Source organism: Dermacentor albipictus, chromosome 2, assembly GCF_038994185.2.
Source record: "Dermacentor albipictus isolate Rhodes 1998 colony chromosome 2, USDA_Dalb.pri_finalv2, whole genome shotgun sequence".
Lineage (NCBI taxonomy): Eukaryota > Metazoa > Arthropoda > Arachnida > Ixodida > Ixodidae > Dermacentor > Dermacentor albipictus.
Genome location: NC_091822.1, coordinates 18243386 through 18263832, shown reverse-complemented (window position 1 = coordinate 18263832; position 20447 = coordinate 18243386). Strand labels below are relative to the sequence as shown.

General features: G+C 46.0%; 1 protein-coding gene across 2 annotated transcripts in view; it reads left to right on the top strand.

Annotated features, from left to right (window-relative positions):
- Positions 1-20447, top strand: part of LOC135918435 (uncharacterized) — a 72950-nt gene that overhangs the window by 48241 nt on the left and 4262 nt on the right. Inside the window, exons 4-5 of one of the 2 annotated variants that reach the window (XM_065452077.2) lie at positions 18298-18435; positions 19967-20076. In XM_065452077.2, the coding sequence (XP_065308149.2) occupies positions 18298-18435; positions 19967-20076 (248 nt within the window). The remainder of the gene's footprint in view (positions 1-18297; positions 18436-19966; positions 20077-20447) is intronic. The other variant, XM_065452078.2, reaches the window with a different exon arrangement.

Genomic DNA, 20447 nt, shown 5'->3' with positions numbered 1-20447 from the left:
GGCAGATATGAGTGGGCCACCAGCAGCAGCAACTTTATTGCAGGACATTGTGTAATACTGCTCATGAAAGAAGGAAGAGAGTGAGGAGGCTTTTAGCAGCAGTACCTCATGCAACTCTAATAAGAGGAACAATGAGCAAAAACATTTCTGGTAGAGCATTTAAACAGTAACTTTCTCAAAGACAGAAAATTCCAGGTGAGAGTTGGAGGTACATTTGGCCCACCCACCAACAACACAGGCATACTACAAGAGACACTACAGCCTATGGTGTATTACAGTCTATGGGAAAGCTATCTTATACAGAAATCAAGAATGATGCAACAAGCCCTCGACAACACTGCAAACTTTCTTGGCGAGCCTGGCTTCTCGCTTTCTGATAAGTTGGCTTACATCGTCGTAGAAAAAAAGTATAGGATCAAGAACTGCTCCAGATTGCACATTGGGCTCCCAATAGCTGGAGAAACGTACCCGTAAGTCAACATCTCCAAATCCTCAGCTAGTGTAAGACCATGACAGCAGAGCCAGCATGTGGGTGAAACAATTATGCCATGCCTGGACGAAAATTCTACACCTGGTGAAAAGAATAATCTTGAAATCATGGGGGTGGACGAGTGGATACTATAGAAAATCGCAGATGCTGTGCTTGTGTCCAAGGTATGGTACGGTATGAATTACCAGCAGCACACAAAAAAGACAACTCATCGAATACAGGCATCGGGTAGTAATAACAGGTCTTTCCAACTGTACCATGCTTGAAGACCTCTGTGAGAAAGAATAAACGAACAAGCACCTAGACAGAGTAGAGTTGCAGCCTGCAGCACAAATTCTTTGCCTCAAGTGCTCAGAACCCAAGATACTATGCCAGCTAGCACATAAGATGCAAGGATGACCACCCCTCCCTTGAGAAACAACCTCGGGAGCAGCTCAACTTGAAACACAACAGGCCCATACCATGAAATATGGGGGCAAAAAATTAGGCCAGGAGACTATGCTACTGCCAAACACACAGAGGAGGTTGCTAATCACGAATATGCAAGCAAACATCAGGCGCACATAGTACACTGATGTGGCAATAGCAGTGTAACAGTATTATGACACTACATAAAACTAAACCCCATATATGTGAGTACCATTCCAGGTAATCCTAAATCTAGAAAAGCTGAACTGAAAGCAATCAAAGCAGCACTTGTAGTGGAGATCACACTTTGCACAACACCCTGCATGTATTTACCAGAGACTGTCTGGGCCTGCACATCACAAAGATTGTCAGGAAAATCAGGAGATTAACACGCGAGTTGTACGCACATTGCCAAAAATTAGATTACAGGATACATAGCCATGCAGATGTTCCAGGACACAAGCGGGCTTATAAGCCCGACATAATAACTGAAAACTGGATGAGTTTGTGCGTATTAACTAAGGTGCAACAGATAGACAACAGACAAGAAGGAAGCGCTCTGTGTGTTCACTTCATTCATGTCCTTCGTATTTCTGTTGCACTATAGTTAATGAATTCATAAAGCTGCATAGGAGAAGAATTATACCTCTGCCCAAGGGCCCGATTTCACATCCAAATCCACGCTTGCACACACACACACACCATCAGCCTGGTTACGCCCATTGCAGGGCAAAGGCCTCTCGCATACTTCAACAACCACGGTCATTTGATTGTTGTGTACATATAGGAGGTCGTCGTGGCCAAGTACTGCACCAGGGTGGTCAATCCTGCTCTTGTGAGGGAGTGCGCGCGTTACCGGTTCTGGTCACCGGGATCAGGCCACACTCCAGGCCTGTTTATGCATTTTTATCAACACGCGGAGTTCTTTGTTTAATCCGCTGGAAAATTGCGCGGCAGCGGGATTCGAACCATGGACCTCTTGCACGCGAGGCGGGTGTTCTACCTCTACGCCACCGCTGCACCCACCCACCCACACACACACACACACTGGTTATGGATGAGGATTAGGATGGAGGGATGGATGAGGATGGATGAGGATTAACTTTCAACTGAGGTTCATTTGTAAAAATGTAGTGAGTTATACAACACACACACACACACACACACACACACACACACACACACACACACACACACACACACACACACACACACACACACACAAACACACACACACACACACACAATAAAAAATTTGCAAGAGTGCACAGCATGAAGCAGTATCGACAGGATGATACTTGAGATGGATGAGGATTAACTTTCAACTGAGGTTCATTTGTAAAAATGTAGTGAGTTATACAAATTACCAGAAAAGAAGGAGAATGAGCAAAACGAGAAAGTGGTGAAAGCAGGAGCCAACGTTTCGACAAGCGGACTTGTCTTCTTCAAGGTCCAGTTGTGGAAACGTTGACTCCTACTTTCACCTTGTTCTCGTGTTGCTCATTGTTTTGAACTTCCATCTCCCGTCTTCCCCCTGTTTTCCCGAGAAAAAGAAAGACATTTTTGAAGGATAGATAAAAATTGGTGCTTGATGGAGCCAAACAAATAAAAATGCTACACAAAGAAAATACTACAAAAATTCCAAGTGCAGGAAAAGAATCATTACAATTGCCAATCCTGCATGCCAGCACCTTTCAAGAAACACTTGTTATTCCAATAGACGAAGTGACTGCTTGCTTATGCAAGCACATTCTTCCAGTTCCATGACATTGGAAAAAAAATGAGTTTCCTGGAAGGTAGCCACTTGCACACTTGATGACAATGTTCTTTCCCTGGACTTGTATATCTATATGTATTTTCTCCCTTTCCTGCTTTTATGTTTGGTTTCGTCAAGCACTAGTCTTTATCAGGTTTTATTGCTGTACTACTTTCTGGTAACGTTTATAGATCACTGCATTTTCACAATAAACCTTTTCATTAGATGTTAGCGTACCCTGTTCTTAATGCTTCACACTATACATTATTGCTACTTTGGCCAAATAAAAGATTTTATAAGGTACAAAGAAGCCCCATAAGGGCCATTGTAGTGACTTGTAGCAGTCTAAAAAAATAATGAATAGCCTGGCTGCAAATGGCACCAGAGAACACATAGGACGAACAAGAAAATCCAGATCATCTAACAACCAAAAGTTTAATGTGCACACCAAGTAAATGCTCGCTGACAAGCAATAGACCGAACATACACAAAAAGGAGAAGCGAAAATTCATGTGCGCTTCCTGACAGGAAATGCACCCATTTCTAACGGAGGCCGTGCTGAAAAGATTCTCCCAGCATTTTTAGATCTATAGCTTCTGTAATTTATCTAGGCAGCCGATCTGCACAGAATGCTAGCTTCTTCCTCTACAATGCACGCTCAGATGTGGAGAGTGCATTGTAGAGGAAGAACCTAGCATTCTGTGGAGATCGGCTGCCTAGAGAAATTATGGACGCTGTAGATGCAAAGACACTGGGAGAATCTTGTCAGCATGGCCTCTGTTACGCTTTCAGAGATGAATGCGCTTTCTCTGTGGATCTGCATGGACACACATCAGTTTTTGCTTCTGCTTTTTGTGTAACTTCGATTTATTGCTTGTCAACCAGCATTTACTCGGCATGATCAATAAACTTTCATTTGTTAGTACGCCTTGGTCTCTAGCAGAAAGGTGTTCATTCTTTTTACAGTGAAGCTGTATATGCCTAGGCATAACACTCATGGTCGGATCCCAAAAACCTAGTGTAGGGGTGTGAGCCATTGCATTCGTCTTGCACGATGGACGGAGAAATTTCTTGTTGGGTCGACATAGAAATGCTTATGAATTTCAAACATACATTTATCAACGTATTATTGCAGGGAAGGAACACAGAGGGGGACGGGGTTGAGACAAGATCATGATGTCATTATTATCTCGCAGCAAAGGTGTGGTGGGCTATTGGCTAGACCGATAGTGACGTTGTTTCTCTCTAGCAACAGAGCGTGCGTGCAGCAGTCTCTCTCCGACTTCCCAATAGGTTCGATAATGTGTCCGCGGCATTTAATTAAATGAAATATGCTGCCCCGATGTGTCACTTGGTAACTATAGTGCATAACCGAGTCATAAACATTATGATTAACACATTACTGAACATAAATGCGTAACATAATTCAGAAAGACTTTGCTGGAACCGCTGGAATTACACAATGAGCCACTCATTGCACTTTCCATGATGGTGATCTTGCAAAGTGCAATGTGTGGCATTCCAAATAAACAATGAGATAAACCCAGCCAAATGTGTGCATAACCTCATTAAGAGACACAGACATAACCAATTATATAGAAAGACTTCAATAAACCATTGGAATTAACCCAGTGATAAACACCGGTGCCGCAAATTTTTGCTTCGCTGGTTTGCCATCTGTACAGGGTGCATGGGCAGTAATTTTTTCTGTTATTGTTTGTTATGTATTGTATAATGTTGTGCCAGTAAAACACGTTGGGCTAGTTGGTGCAATGTATTGGTACTGCTTTTTTTGCTGTTTTTTTCTTAATGTTGTGCCCTTATTCCTTTAGTAACAACTTTTTATTCCCCCTCGCATTATACTCCAACCTTGCAGCCTGCGAGGTATATAAATAAATAAGTACATGAGCACGTCATTCATCCATCTGCATACACCTCACACCATTCCTTGCTCAACAAACGTTACTGTGTTGGTCTCGCAGCGTGCATATAAATTAAGTGCAGTTTGCGTTTCGGTATAGTTTGTAAACAGTGTAATGCATAAAAATTACATGACATTAAGGTTGTGACCTATGTGGTGCTTAAGCAAATCTAACCTTCCAAAGATGACATGTTGGATTGTTGAAAATAAGACAAATTGTATATATCGCAGTTACTTTACCAGTATTTAATTGACGACTTGACAAAAACTTGACTTCGAATAGATCCTAACAGGTACACTGAATCTGCAGTATCTTGTTTTCTTGCTTATTAATGTAGTCGTTACTGATGGGCGACTTCAAGGCCAAGGTAGGCAAGAATCAGGCTGGAGACAAGGCAGTGGGGGAATATGGCATAGGCACTAGGAATATCAGGGGAGAGTTATTAGTAGAGTTTGCGGAACAGAATAATATGAGGATAGTGAATACCTTCTTCCGCAAGCGGGATAGCCGAACGTGGACGTGGAGGAGCCCGAACGGCGAGACTAGAAATAATATAGACTTCATACTCTGCGCTAACCCTGGCATCATACAATATGTGGACGTGCTCAGCAAGGTGCGCTGCAGTGACCATAGCATGGTAAGAACTCGAATTAGCCTAGACCTGAGGAGGGCCGGCTGAGGAGGGAGATATGCAAAGGGGGAAGGCAGCTGGGGAGGATCAGGTAACAGCAGATTTGTTGAAGGATGGTGGACAGACTGTTCTAGAAAAACTGGCCACCCTGTATACGCAATGCCTGATGACCTCGACCATACCGGAATCTTGGAAAAACGCTAACATAATCCTAATTCATAAGAAAGGAGGTGCCAAAGACTTGAAAAATTATAGACCGATCAGCTTACTGTCCGTTGCCTACAAACTATTTACGAAAGTAATCGCAAATAGAATCAGGAACACCTTAGACTTCCGTCAACCACAGGACCAGGCAGGATTCCGTAAAGGCTACTCAACAATAGACCATATTCACGCTATCAGGTGACAGAAAAATGTGCGGAATATAACCAACCTTTGTAGGCAGCTTTCATTGATTACGAGCAAGCGTTTAATTATGTCGAAACCCCAGCAGCCATGGAGGCATTGCGGAATCAGGGTGTAGACAAGCCGTATATAAATATACTGAAAGATATCTATAGCGGCTCCACAGCCACCGTAGTCCTCCACAAAGAAAGCAACAAAATCCCAATAAAGAAAGGCGTCAGGCAGGGAGATACGATCTCTCCATTGCTATTCACGGCGTCTTTACAGGAGGTATTCAGAGACCTGGATTCGGAAAAATTGGGGATAAAAGTTGATTGAGAATACCTTAGTGACTTGCGATTTGCTGATGACATTCCCTTGCTTAGTAACTCAGGGGGCCAATTGCAATGCATGCTCACTGACCTGGAGAGGCAAAGCAGAAGAGTGACTCTAAACATTTATCTGCAGAAAACTGAAGTAATCTTTAACAGTGTCGGAATAGAAGAGCAGTTTACGATTGGTAGCGAGCCACCGGAAGTGGTAAGGGAATACATGTACTTCGGACAGGTGGTGACCGCCGATCCAGATCATGAGACTGAAATAATCAGAAGAATAAGAATGGGCTAGGGTGCGTTTGGCAGGCATTCTCAGATTATGAACAGCAGTTTGCCATTATCCCTAAATAGAAATGTGTATAACAGCTGCGTCTTACCAGTACTCACGTAAGGGGCGGAAACCTGGAGGCTTACGAAAAGGGTTCTACTTAAATTGAGGACGACGCAACGAGCTATGGAAAGAATAATGATAGGTGTAACGTTAAGGGATAAGAAAAGAGCAGATTTGGTGAGGGAACAAACGCGAGTTAATGATACCTTAATTGAAATCAAGAAAAAGAAATGGGCATGGGCAGGACACGTAATGAGGAGGGAAGATAACCGATGGTCATTAAAAGTTACGGAATGGATTCCAAGGAAAGGGAAGCGTAGCAGAGGGCAGCAGAAAGTTAGGTGGGCGGATGAGATTAAGAAGTTTGCAGGGACAACATGGCCACAATAAGTACATGACCGGGGTAGTTGGAGAAGTATGGGAGAGGCCTTTGCCCTGCAGTGGGCATAACCAGGCTGATGATGATGATGATGATGATGAGTGCCCAGGCTTTCACGTTTATCCTCTTTAACACACGCTAAAGTGCTTGTCAACTTTTTCTGGATACGTAAGCGATAGAACGGTCATAAGTTTGAGTGTGAATTGGGGTGCAAGCGTGCAGATAACGTGCGAGAAAGTTCCTATTTATTCCCTTTGCCACTGTGTTACCAGCGGTACGCACTCGTTGATGACGTTCCAGTATTCAAGTCCTTTCTTTGGATGCTAGCAATACAACGCTGACGGAATAGAGAATTTTGTTATCCTCAAGAAAAGCCATGCATCATGAAGGAACGGGCACACAGACGGTTCTTATGTACCATGGGTCTGTGAAATAACAACACGCAGTCATTCCACGAATTCCTTAATACGCAAATCACTATTTTTGCAGCCAAATACTTACTGCCTGCGCCATTCCTCTACCACTCCACCTTTTGCAGCGTGAATCGAGGACAGTGCGTTAGTGAACACCCAATTGCATTTCTGCCAGCTGATAGCATTGCAGCTGGGCAGAAGCGGTAAGGATTTCGTATTCGGGTGCTGTTGCTGAGTCAGCATGCGGATGAATGGGTGCTATGCGCGTCTGCTTTGAAAGGGGGCTGTGGGTTCCGCCTCCAAGCTCGTGTTCTTTTGTCGCATAAAGGCTTACGTCTGTTAAAAAAAAAAAACCGGACATACTCAAAGGATTCCCGCCAGCAGAGTTTCTGAGCCACTACTAGGAACTTTGTTTTTATACGCCTCCGTTGCTTGTGGTCTGCCCACTTTTCTGCCGCCAATCTTCCAATCATTTCTTGCTAATTGCCGTCGTGTTCACTTTCCTCCTGCTATCCCTGCACCCAACAGAGGCCAGAGGAGCCTAAACCGACAGCTCAGTAGACATCTTCATATTCTAATAAAACGTGCTCCATCGTTTCCCTAGCTTTACCAGAGCAAAAACATGCTTCTTGTTCTTTGGTGTACCTCGCTTTATAGCTACGCATTGTAAAGCATCCTGACCTCGCTTGGAAAAGTGAAGAACATTCCTTTGACTCACATTAAATTGTTTTTTTTACTGATTTTGTTTTTCCTCTAAGGTAGTAACTCATAACGGGTTTCTTTTCCATTGCCGCCACTCGTGAGCTTGTCTTAGTCTCTCTCACTTTGCATTTTACGTTCTTTGTCGCCATGTTGCTTACTAAACCGGTCGCACACTTGCTGGTATGGTTCATAGTTCTTCCACTACGAGTCAGTGTTTTTCCTTTACCAATGCCTGAACACTCTCGCAACTCATTTACTTTCTTATTGCTCAGGCCCTCTTTAGCATCAATTTTACTTTAGGCTTCACTCACCTCAAAAGTTGTCCAGCCCATATCAGCCTGCACAGCTTCATTTGTAGTCTTCCCGTGAACGTCCCATGCGAGGCGCCCCACTCATCTTTGGTTGCATTCGAGTCCTCATTGCAGCGTTGACTGAACAACCACATTTCCAAATACAAGTCGTGGAATCATTACACCTTTGCACACACCCCGGAGTACCTCGTACCTATTGGATCCCCATAGCGCTGTTGTGTTTTTATATGGCCGCATTTCTGTACCGCTTTACTATTATTGTTTCTTTCCTGTGTTTCCAGATATCCATTGCCTTCGTTAACCCACACACGAAGGTATTTGTATTTATTGAATCTATGTGACACAACGCCGAAAGCGCAATCTCCTTCCCCTAGAGAAGCTGCTGTGGAGGAACGACGATTTAACGGCAGCCCCTTTGACACGGGGCGGCGACAAACGGTCACCCAGCCTGCTTGAAATATTGAGCTTTACTATATACATGCTTTTTTATTCTAGCATATTTGGAAGTATCTCCTTAATGTTTTTTCTCTGACTGAAATCTTTTCTGTCTACCTTGATTGTAGCGCCACCTATGCCTTTAACGGATCCGGTTGTATAGATCTGTCGACTGTTTTTTTTTCTCCACCAGTAGTCTAATCGTCTCTTGCTTATATCGAGTGCTGAGCGATTGATATTTGCGTCCACTTTAAGTCCAAGTATTTCTTGAAGGTGTAAGTTAGTTACGGGTCTCATTGGGTGAATCCCTTCGCATGCCATGATGATTTTCTGAATGATCTACGGCTTTTTGCTGCAGCATACACATGCCTGATCATGTTGCAAAAGTTTGCCCCGGTATGTTTCTTGTGCTTAGGCAACGAGCTCGCCTCTAATAGCGAGGCACTGCTCTTCGTGTTATCGCGCAGATCTCCCCTTCTCATTTCTTTCTTCTCATTCTTCTAAAAGACCATGGTCTGTTTTCATTTCCATTTTTTACAGCCTATTATCTCTCTCTGTTTCTCTCACTTTCTTTCTGATGAATCCTGGTTGTCTAGTTACACTTGGAATTATCCTGTACTTGGCTGCCAACTTTCTTGACCTCTTCCTCCATTAGATGCCCACGCTTTTGAAGTACATATACTTGTTCACTTTAGCTAGCCATTTATTTTGAGCCGTGTTCCTGAGCCTTTCTTCAAAACAAATTTTGCGCTGCAGTTCTCTGATTTCGAAGAACGCCCAACCTATGTCACCCTTTAATGCTTCAATAGTGGTTTTACCTTCGGCCTCCACAGCCTACCGGCCTACTGATCTTTGGAAATTCCCATCATGAAAGATTATCCCATTTTAAGCACAGAATGGCATTTGCGAACGTGATCGCTCGCACCATTACTCCTTTCAATATTCCACGCACCACGTCATATGTATTGTAACCTCAAGGTGCTGGAGTTTCATTATTGCTGCATTCCGCTTTCCTTTTATTTTCAGATTGTCTTGGCGGGTGCTTGAGTAAATCTTTCCTTCGTTTGTGTATACGCTGATGTACTTATATTACTTGACTATGGGTATCACTTGCCGTTCAATTGATACCACGTAATTACTCGTCTCCTCAGTAAAGATCATAATTCCCGATTTCCTTGTAATAAATTTAAGGTTTACATTTGCCATTGCGTTGCCACACATATTGGCCAGTTTCTGCGAATTATTCTTGCATTGCCCACTGGTACCACTAGTTCATCCGCATACATCAGTGCGGGAACCTATTGTATATCAAGTGCAGCCTCGGCAGCACGCCAGTTATGGGCAACGGTCATTTACGACGCTTGTTCTTTGCGCAGCTCCTGTTCCTGAGATTTCCGATCGCACTTCACAGCGAGCTGTTCGATGCGGCTGATATGAAGCCGTTCGTTCCGATACGACTCACCTCCGTCGCCCATGTCCCCCGGACACAGGACGTTTCGGCTTCTACGGATCGTCTAACCCACACCCCTGGCTACTGCCCAGCCCTTCCCCGCCGTGGAGGATCAACCCTTCAACCCTTCCCTTCAACCTTTCCCCGCCGCGTCTATTCATCGGTCACGTGCCACCAATACAGCTCTACGCCACATCGCCTCGATAAAATGCTCTGCGCTATCAACACGCTCTTCAGTGAGCTCGGCAGCGCGCCAGCCATGGCCAACCGCAATTTACAGTGCTTGTTCTTTGAGCAGGTAAAAAAAAATTGTTCCTGTTGATTTGCGAAACGTTCCCCTTATGCTGCCTTGCTAGTGCTGTCGTGCCCAAGCTGTCTTGTTGATATTGCACATTGCTGTTACTCGGTCACATTAAAACTAGTATTGTTCTCTGCTGATGTGGAAGAAAACCCCGGGCCTACACCACGCTCTGCTTCGTCACAAACGTCTTGAAATATCATGCCTATGCTATAAGCGATACGTTGTTCCCAGGAAACCATACTACACGAAATGAAATCGATTCGCTCTAAGCTGCCCCAAAACAACACGGCCTTCGACGACGTACGTCATTTCATGGTTAACAAATCAACAAACCAGGCTGTTGACGTTCAGACGCTCGCCATGTTCAACTCCACTACAAATGAAACTTTAGCCGACAGGATAGAGAACCGTGAGGCGGCCCTATCGACATGGGACGAATTCCGACGGCAGCTAATCGGCACTTACGCCTGCCTCGATCGCAAGGAGCGAGCTGAATCTGCAATTCATTCGAGAATACAGCAGCCGAACGAAAGCGTCGCAATGTTTGTCGAGGATACGTGCCGACGTTTCCGACGCGCCGATCCATCCTTGCCGGAAGAAAAGAAGCTCAGGAACTTGATGTGCGGTGTCAAGCAAGAGTTATTCGGTGGACTAATACGCAACCCACCAAAGACCGTCGCAGAGTTTCTCGTAGAAACCACATCAATGGAAAAGGCACTGCAGCAGCGAACACGGCAGTACAACCATGACCTGTCAGCCCTAACGCGTGATCCTCTCGCTATGTCCTTGGAGAATACCGGCGCCTTGCGGGAGCTCATTAGGCTTGTTGTTCAAGAAGAGCTCCAAAAGCTTCAGGTGGCTCCAGCATCGGTACAGCGACTTGCCCTGGCTGAGGTCGTCCGGGAGGAAATCAGGCAGGCAGTCCAAGTCTCAGAGCGAAGTGAGACACCCCAGCACGAGGTACGGCAGCCACAACCTCTCATGTCGTATGCGGAAGCAGCGCGAAGTTCGTTGTCCCCGGTTTTTTGCGATGTGAGCGACCTCCCGAACTTTCATGGTGTGCGCGCCGTTGAACAAGCAACTGGTGACTTCAGGCCTCGCCGCACCACATTCATGGCTGAAACACGACTAACCCGCAAGAGCGACGTATGGTGCACCGCAGACTGGAGGCCCTTGTGTTTTCCTTGTGGTGAAGCCGATCACCTCTGCAGGGCGTGTCCTTACCGCCGAGCTGGGCTCAGTGGATTTTCAGTGAATGCGCCATGCCCGCGCAATGGTGAACGCTCCCTGGAGATTGAAGCATACCTCGCGGACGCCAGGACCTCGTTTGCCGCACGATTCCGTGAAACCCGGTCACCGTCGCCCACACGAAACAGGTCTTCGAGCCCCCTCTTCAGGCCGAGAGCAACGAGGCGTCGCTCACTCAGCCCTACCTCCCGGGAAAACTGAGTCCAGCGACCTGCGGAGGTGAGGTCACTCAGGTTGCGAACGCTGAAGATCCTCCACTACGACGACCGCGATATGACGTAATCGAGACGCCAAGAAAGCAGTGTGATTCGGTGTCAGTATCTTGCGACGTACCAGTTACCATAGATGACCACGAAGTCACGGCGCTAATCGACATGGGTGCGGGCACGTCTGCTATGAGCCAGAATCTGGCGCGCACACTGAACAAAGTTTCGACGCAATGGACCGGAACTCAAATTCGTATATCAGGAGAGCACCTCATAACTACAATGGGCCGGTGCACAGCACGAGTCAACATTCAGGGCTTCACGTACATCGGCGTCTCCGTCATTCTTCCTGAATGTTCAAAGTACCTTATACTCGGCATGGATTTCGTTCAGGTGAACGGTGCGATCATCGACCTGCAAGAGTCTAGAGTCAGCTTCGCTACTACGCAAGCCATAGCGAACAGTAATGACAACGATCATAACGTCGCGCTTCGCGTAGCTGAAATCACGTCACGTTGCCAACCAAGAGCAGCGTGCTTACCCTAGTCGGATGGGACATGGAGAACGACGCCGAAGGTGAAGATGCTGAGGTGAAGGTGAAGATGCCCCTGCTTCTTGAGCGCCACATTTGTATAGCCAGAGGGCTTCCTCAGGTGCGAAACAAATGTTCAGTCGTCTTGCCAGAGTCTGCCAGTCGCTCTGCCAGACCCAGAAACATCGTCTATGGAGTCTCGTGACTGAATTTGCGGACTGTTTTTCAACGCCATCCAAAGTGCGATGCACGTCCATCACAAAGCCGCGCGTCATTACGGACGAATCCGCACGTCCTGTTTGTCAGCATCCCTACAGAGTGTCTCCAGTGGAAAGGGAAGCTATCAAGCATCAGGTGAAAAATATGCTCCAAGATGACGTGATTCAGCCATCCACCAGCCCGTGGGCCTCCCCGTAGTGTTAGTCAGAAAGAAAGACAACACACTACGCTTCTGTGTAGATTACCGAAAGTTGAACCGTGTCAGCAAGCGCGATGTTTATCCATTGCCTCGCATCGACGACGCACTGGATCGTCTACAACATGCCAAGTTTTTTTCTTTGTTGGATCTTAAATCGAAGTTGATGAAAAGAGTCGTGAAAAAACAGCGTTTGTGACACCTGAAGGGCTTGTGAGTTCAAAGTTCTCGCCTTCGGTCTCTGTTCCGCACCTGCCACCTTTCAGCGGATGATGGATACCGTGCTTGCTGAACTCAAATGGCAAAGCTGTCTCGTATACTTGGACGACGTCGTCGTGTTCTCTAGCACGTTTGAGAAACATCTCGCACGACTCGAGAGTGTCTTCGCTGCGATCCATACTGCCGGCTTCACCATCAAGCCTGAAAATGCTACTTCAGGTTCCAAGAGCTCAAATTTCTTGGCGACGTCGTTGGTCCTCAAGGCGTCCGACCAGACCCCGATAAATTAACTGCCATCGCCGAGTTTTCACCACCCACAAACAAGAAGGCTGTCCAACGCTTCCTTGGTTTGTACTCATATTATAGGCGCTTCGACGAGGGATTCTCGAGAATGGCTGAGCCTCTGACACGGCTTACACGCGACGATGTGCCTTTCATTTGGGCGTATGAGCAGCAGCTGTCGTTTAATGAATTGCGAAAGCGTTTGCAAGAGGCCCCAATACTTGCTCAATTCGACGAAGACGCCGACACTGAAATTCATGCTGACGCCAGGAATTCTGGCATAGGCGCAGTTCTTGTGCAGTGGCAAGCCGGTGCGGAACGCCCCATTGCTTATGCAAGCCGCAGTCTCACCAAGGATGAGACATACTACTCAACCACTGAAAAAGAATGCTTAGTGGTTGTGTGCGCAATCGGTAAATGCCGACCCTACCTGTACGGTAGACCCTTTAAGGCAGTCAGTGGCCACCACGCGCTGTGCTGGATTGCCAACCTCAAGGATCCTTCAGGCAGACTAGCATGTTGGAGCCTGCGCCTACAAGAGCGCGACATTACAGTTGTCTACCGATCTGGAAGGAAACACACTGACACTGACTGTTTGTCACGCGAACCATTCCCTACGACGTAATCGGACCCTGATCATGACTTGCCCTTTGTCGACGTTATTGACACCATAAGGATGGCTGAGCACCTGTGCGCTGACCCTGAGCTGCTGCCGCTGATCGAGCATTTTCAAGAAGTTGAAGTTGTTTTACTCCGCTTGCTCGTGCGCGGCTTATCGCCATACTACTTGCACAACAACGTCCTTTACAGGAAAAACTGCGCAAGCGGTCCCAATACGTACCTCCTTGTCGTGCCGTCGGCGCTGCGCCAAGACATTTTGCAAGCCTGCCATGATGAGCCATGCACGGGACACCTGGGATTCGCTAAGACATTAGCAAGGATACGACAGAAGTATTACTGGCCCCAGCTTTATTTTTCTGTACACCGGTACGTGAAGACCTGCCGCGATTGTCAGCGCCGCAAGAAACCACCAATCAAACCGGCCGGCTTTCTCCATCCTGTAGATCCTCCTCAAGCACCGTTCCAACAAATAGGAATACATTTACTTGGGCCATTCCCTTTGAGGTCTTCGCGCAACAGAGGGATAGTCGTCGCTACCGACTACTTACCCCGGTACGCCGAAACCGAAGGTATCCCTCAAGCAAATTCGTATGAAGTTGCCAAGTTTTTGGTACGCCACATCGCACTAGGACATGGTGCACCCTCTGTTGTCATCACCGACCACGGTACAGCATTTACAGCGGAACTTATGCAGGACGTTCTCCAGCTGACGCATAGCCCTCACCGTAAGAGTTCAGCATATCACCCTCAAACTAATCGTATAACGGAACGTATGAACAGAACGCTGGCTGATATGCTCTCCATGTATGTCGACGTAGAGCACAAGACGTGGGACCAGATTTTACCCTGTGAGACTTTCGCGTATAACACTGCTGTACAGGAGACTACACAGTTTACGGCGTTCGAACTTGCATACGGGCGCCACGTCACGTCAACACTTGACGCCATGCTACCTCTGGCTGACCAGCGAACACGCTGAAGGGTTTGTACAAAGAGCCGAAGAAGCACGCCAGCTTGCTCGGCATCGTATCCGAAGCCAACAGCATACCGACACCAAAAGGACTTCTTCTTGGGCAAGTTGGTGCTTAGATTTCCTAGGTATACTTTTTGGCGCAAAATACATTTTTTTTAAAAGGGACAGAAGAAAGGAAGACAGTGAAGACAGTTCACTGTCTTCCTTTCTTCTGTCGCTTTAAAGAAAATGTGTTTTGCGCCACAAAGTATACCTAGCACACCGACACCCTTCGATACAACCAGGGTCGACGCGACGTCCATTACAATACCGGCGCCTGCGTGTAGGTCTGGACGCCCGTCCGTCGCCGTGGACTCTCGGAAAATTTGATACGCCGGTATTTTGGTCTCTACAAGGTTACACGCCGCTTCAGTGACGTGGCCTACGAGGTCGTCCCCTACAGTTCTGACCCCGGTTCGCTCCGTCGTTGGCCTCGCGCTGAAGTTGTTCATGTAGCGCGCATGAAACCGTACTATGCGCGTACTTGAACGCCGAGATGCACCTGAGGAGCTCCATTTCATTTGTTTCTGAAAGAACTGTGTGGCGCGGCCGAGACGGTCGCTTTTCGCATGGGGGCAATTGACACAATGCTGTGGGGCTCCCGCACCGCGGGACGGTGCGCGCAGAGGTCGGTGACATGAAAGACGATGAAGCGCGTAAGCTTTACGCTCTTCTTCTGTCCCGCCATTAAAGAGAAACGTCTATTTTGTAACATTCCGTCTCCAGTCTACACTACATTATGATTTAGGTGTTGTCGCTTTGTCCACCACTAGATCTATAACTAAATATGGAAAGCAACGTTTACATCACCAAATCGCAACCCTATGTAAAACGCACCCATCGATTATGGAAATAGCTGTAGAAAATACTAGTTTATCGATGTTTAAGAAAAAAGTTCAGATGCTTTTTCCTTCTGTATAATTTTGAAACATATCAATTGGCATCAATTGATTTGTTTTGTCTTTACTGATTTACTAATGTTTCTTTCGCCGCAGCGTTTTGTGTTTTTTGTTTACTGCTAAATATTTTGTGGAGTTCGTTGTGATTTTTCTTAGTGTACATTTTGTTGTCTTTTTGTTGCATTAATTTTAGTGAGCAGCACTCCTGGGAATTATGTGATTTGCCTGTTCGCCATCAATGCCACAACTTGTCATCCGGGGATAAGGCCTGGTCAGGAGGCGTGATTTCTCTGCCTCCTTTTGCCTCTACTCGGGGGCATATTGTATGTTATGGCCGAAATAAAATACTACTACGACTACTACGTTAGGAATTCTATTAGACTTGCTAAGAAGTGGAAAATCTGTAATCTGTTGGCAGCAGGTCGTCTGTATACTGTTGCAAACATAGTATGGGGTATGGCTACGACCATACATTCAACATTTGGAGTTACGATTGACAAATCTTCTATTACACTAAGTGTGTAGGAACTTTAACATATACTGCAACATCACCGCCTCTGCCACTCCGCCTAACCAGACCATTATAATTTTAATCAGGGAGGGGAACGTGATCATCATTAGTATTCAACCAAGTCTCTGTAAATAGAATACTATCAAAGTATACTTTTAATGATTGAAAAAACTAATTCAGGCAATCTCCCTTATTCTTCATGCGACAGACATTGAGCTGAATTGCATAAAACCTAGCTCTGTCCGAGCAATAATTGAGGTGACTATCATTATTATAATATTGACATATCATAGATGTGAAAAACAATAATTACAAAGATTAGTTACACCAAAACAGAAAGGAACATGCGTAAAAGATGTCTTCCCTTTGTATGAGATATGTTCCAGACCACTCTTAATTTATAAACAGTGATCTTTACGTTTCAATGGGAAGTCGAGGCTTCGACACGCGTTCCATTGGAATTGCATTTGATAGCAAAGTCTCCATGGGACGTCAGTCTTCACGGCACTAAAATCGCTGCGGAACTTCCTTTACGAATTTCAGTATAAAAGGAGGATAAGAGACAGCTTCGCGAAAGCAAAAAAATAAATAAATTATGGGGTTTTACATGCCAAAACCACTTTCTGATTATGAGGCACGCCGTAGTGGGGGACTCCGGAAATTTCGACAGCCTGGGTTTCTTTAACGTGCACCTAAATCTAAGTACACAGGTGTTTTCGCCCCCATCGAAATGCGGCCGCCGTGGCCGGGATTCAATCTCGCAACCTCGTGCTCAGCAGCCCAACACCATAGCCACTGAGCAACCACGGCGGGTCGTCGCGAAAGCAGTCGGGGTTAATCTATACTTTAGGATAACTTTCTACGGCGATGAAGCATTCTCGTCCCGAATCGCGTATGTGGGGCAAAAGAAAACAAAACACCTTGTTCACAGCAGCAAAAAAAGAAAAGAAAAACTACTCCACTCACTATAAAGGTATGCTCATTTTGCTGCTTTTCTATTTTCGTTTGGCATATGCGAAACCGTCCCAACTACATTGAAATGACCTGGTTGGTTCATAGCTAAGTCGAGTTCGAGCAGTTGAACTGAGAGAAGAGGCAAAGGGAGACAAACAAGGATGCCAATGAACAATCAACAAACTTTGAGTTTTGCGCGTGCCGCTAGATATTCTATCGCAGTGCGCATGCCAAAACTTCGAAAGCAATGCACAGTGTCTGCGCCTCGTATTGGCTAAGCAAGTGTAACCGATACGCTACCGAAACAGCGCTGACACATGTACTTGCCTTTTCATATATCTCAATGACTTCAAGCATTTACCGCTTTTGCTTCTTGCTGCTTTTACAACGGCTCTGTGGTATCCAGAAGCGTTGGCATAAGGGCAGTGTAATCATAAGATGAGCAGAACATGCAAGGACGGCGCAGTAGATTTTATCAAAAACTAGTATGACGAGTTTGTCAGTTGTTACGCCGCCCCCCCCCCCCGCGTCTTGGAATCCATATACAAAAGTTACAAAAAAGCTGTTAGATGGCAATGACATACTGCTCCGATTGCTACCTGATAGAAATTTAATAATGGTCGAGGAAAACCTGCTATACCAACAGGATACAGATGAGATAGTCTTAGCACATAGCTACAGAGATGAACAAAGGCAGCCGCCGTGGTTGCTCAGTGGCTATGGTATTGGGCTGCTGAGCACGAGGTCGTGCACGAGCACGAAATGCAGCCAGGGCGGCTGCATTTCGTTGGGGGCGAAATGCGAAAGCACACGTATGCTTAGATTTAGGTACACGTTAAGGAAACCCAGGTGGTCTACATTTCCGGAGTCCTCCACAACGGCGTGCCTCATAATCACAAAGTGGTTTTGGCACGTACATCCCCATAATTTAATTCTGGAGATGTCCAAATTCTTGGACTATAGAAAAAAAAGAATTCGACAGTCGTGTTTTGCATTTGAAAATCAGGCTTAAAAGATGACCTTCAGTTACGCGTATTAAAAAAATGCAAGCATTTTTCGGTGTTTCCAAAATAACCTGCCTCGTAGCACACACACAAAAGAATCGCGCGCCACGAGCACTGCAGCGTGAGTTCCGTGCTGCACGCCCCAGCTGTCAATGGACGGTGCTCCCCGAACCAGTTCCTGTGCGTCGCTGAAAATAAGTGCATCTACGAGGGCTACCGGTGCGATAACATCAACAACTGCGGCGACAACAGCGACGAATACAAGCTGGGCACATCGACATGCTGTGAGTGTAGATCGCCCGGTTCCATTTTCACTGAAGATAACCAACGCCGCTGACTTAGCTTATTTTGGCGGTGCCCGCGTTTCAACTTATATTCCGGTTTTTAGGCAATGCTTGCATAGCTCAATTCTTGCAGTGCATTGTTGCAATGCAGTAATGCATTTAAAGAAGAGTGCATTGAATTGTTGGCGGCTCTCTGGGGTCGGCCGGCCGAATGTATACATAATGGTGGAGCTTGTGTAGCGCACGAAAATAGCATAGGAACTAGGGTGGTAGCTTGGGATAGTTGGTAATTCATGGTAAAAAATGACGTGCAGCGCGAAGGACAAGGACTGCGAGAGAGGACATACACAGCGCAGTGTATGTCGTCTCTCGCAGTCCTTGTCCTTCGCGCTGTACGTCATTTTTTATAGGAAAGGAAGGACGGATACGAGTTAAGAGCGCCAACCACGACCGACTCTACCGGGATGTATACAACATAATCAACATGCAATTAAAACCCGAAAATGAGTCTAAAATAGATGTTGAACCACCATATAAAGGAAGCATTCATGAAATCCGACACTCCTGTTAAACTGTGTAATCCAAAGGGCCATCTTCTTATCTATTGACGGTGTCATTGCATTGCGCGTGACTTGTCTGTGCGTTTCTAAAATCAAGGAAGGGGCGGAATATCACTTCGAGGTACAAAGGCTGTCGACAGTGCCTCAGAAAGACTGGCCAGCCTTTCTGAGGCACCTTATCCCCGTTCATGGCCTTTATACCTTCTCTGTGTGCTGTCGCTCGTCGGTTCTTCCCAAGTTTTGGCCCGCTCAGTGGCGGGGTGCATCGATCGAACAAGTTATTTTATAAAGATCCGAGGCTGACAGTTTTTGGAGGTCACTTGCCATATTCGTTTCAACCCTTGTCATTGTTTGGGGTTTCATTTGTAAAACTTGTTTGAGCGAGCTGACTCCCCGGTGCGACATATAGCACGCCATTCACTCATGCACTCTGCACTGAGTACGAATAACGTTTTCGTAACAGTTACTTCGTCTCGAGGGCGTTCGAATAGATCAGGATAATTAAGCGTGATCCTATGAAAGGCTACGTCAATACATAATCACATTGTCACCTTCAGTGCGGAGATGAAGCACAATACATCTCTACTTCCTCACAATGGTTGCGAATGGAATATAATACCAGCAGTGTCAGCATTTTGAAACATACTATCTTGTACAAAATCTGCGCAATGCCCGAATGACTGCTTAAGTTTCAGTGCTTTACGCCAAGTGTATTATGACGCTGTTTGAAGTCTTCCAGTGTAAAACTGAAAAAGCCATTGACTTGTTACAATTTGTAGTGGCATCATCTAGCGATAGAAAATCTCATAGTCGTACCGCTGTCCCCAAAAGTAGGTGCAGTTCTCGCAGTATTATATATACTTTCAACACATAGCCCTAAATAAATGCTTGGCTCAATGTAACCAAAAACAGCATCAAAGAATTACATAAATATACGTGTACACCCCCCCCCCTACTCTTTGTTCTTTCAGTCATGCCGCAGAGCTCTCTCCTGCTAATCTCATTCGGCGTAATCAACCTCATCATCACGTGGCTGTCTGTGTTTTACTGCTGCGTGAAAAGCGCCTTGTCTAGAAAGAAGGTGAGTTGACGTTCGACTTTCACCGCTCCTGTGCTAGATTATATAAAATTCTGAGTCACGGGTGAGACTGCCTGGACAGCTGTTGATCTTAATTATTGAGACGGGGTGAGACATGGTGAGATATAGTATCTAACCTCCCCAATGCGGGCTGTGATGCGCGACCGGCGAATGTTCGGACGAAACCTGGCTGAGCTTGTTTTCGCGATCGTGAGCTATGCACAAGTGCACAAAATGCACTCTAACAACAGTGCTTAGATCAGTTGGGGCGTATTTGTTAAGAATGATATATGACACACTTAAAACACGCATGCCGTTCGCGACGTGGAAGTACTCGTCTTGCAGCTGTCCAGAAAAAAAAAGCGTGAAAGATT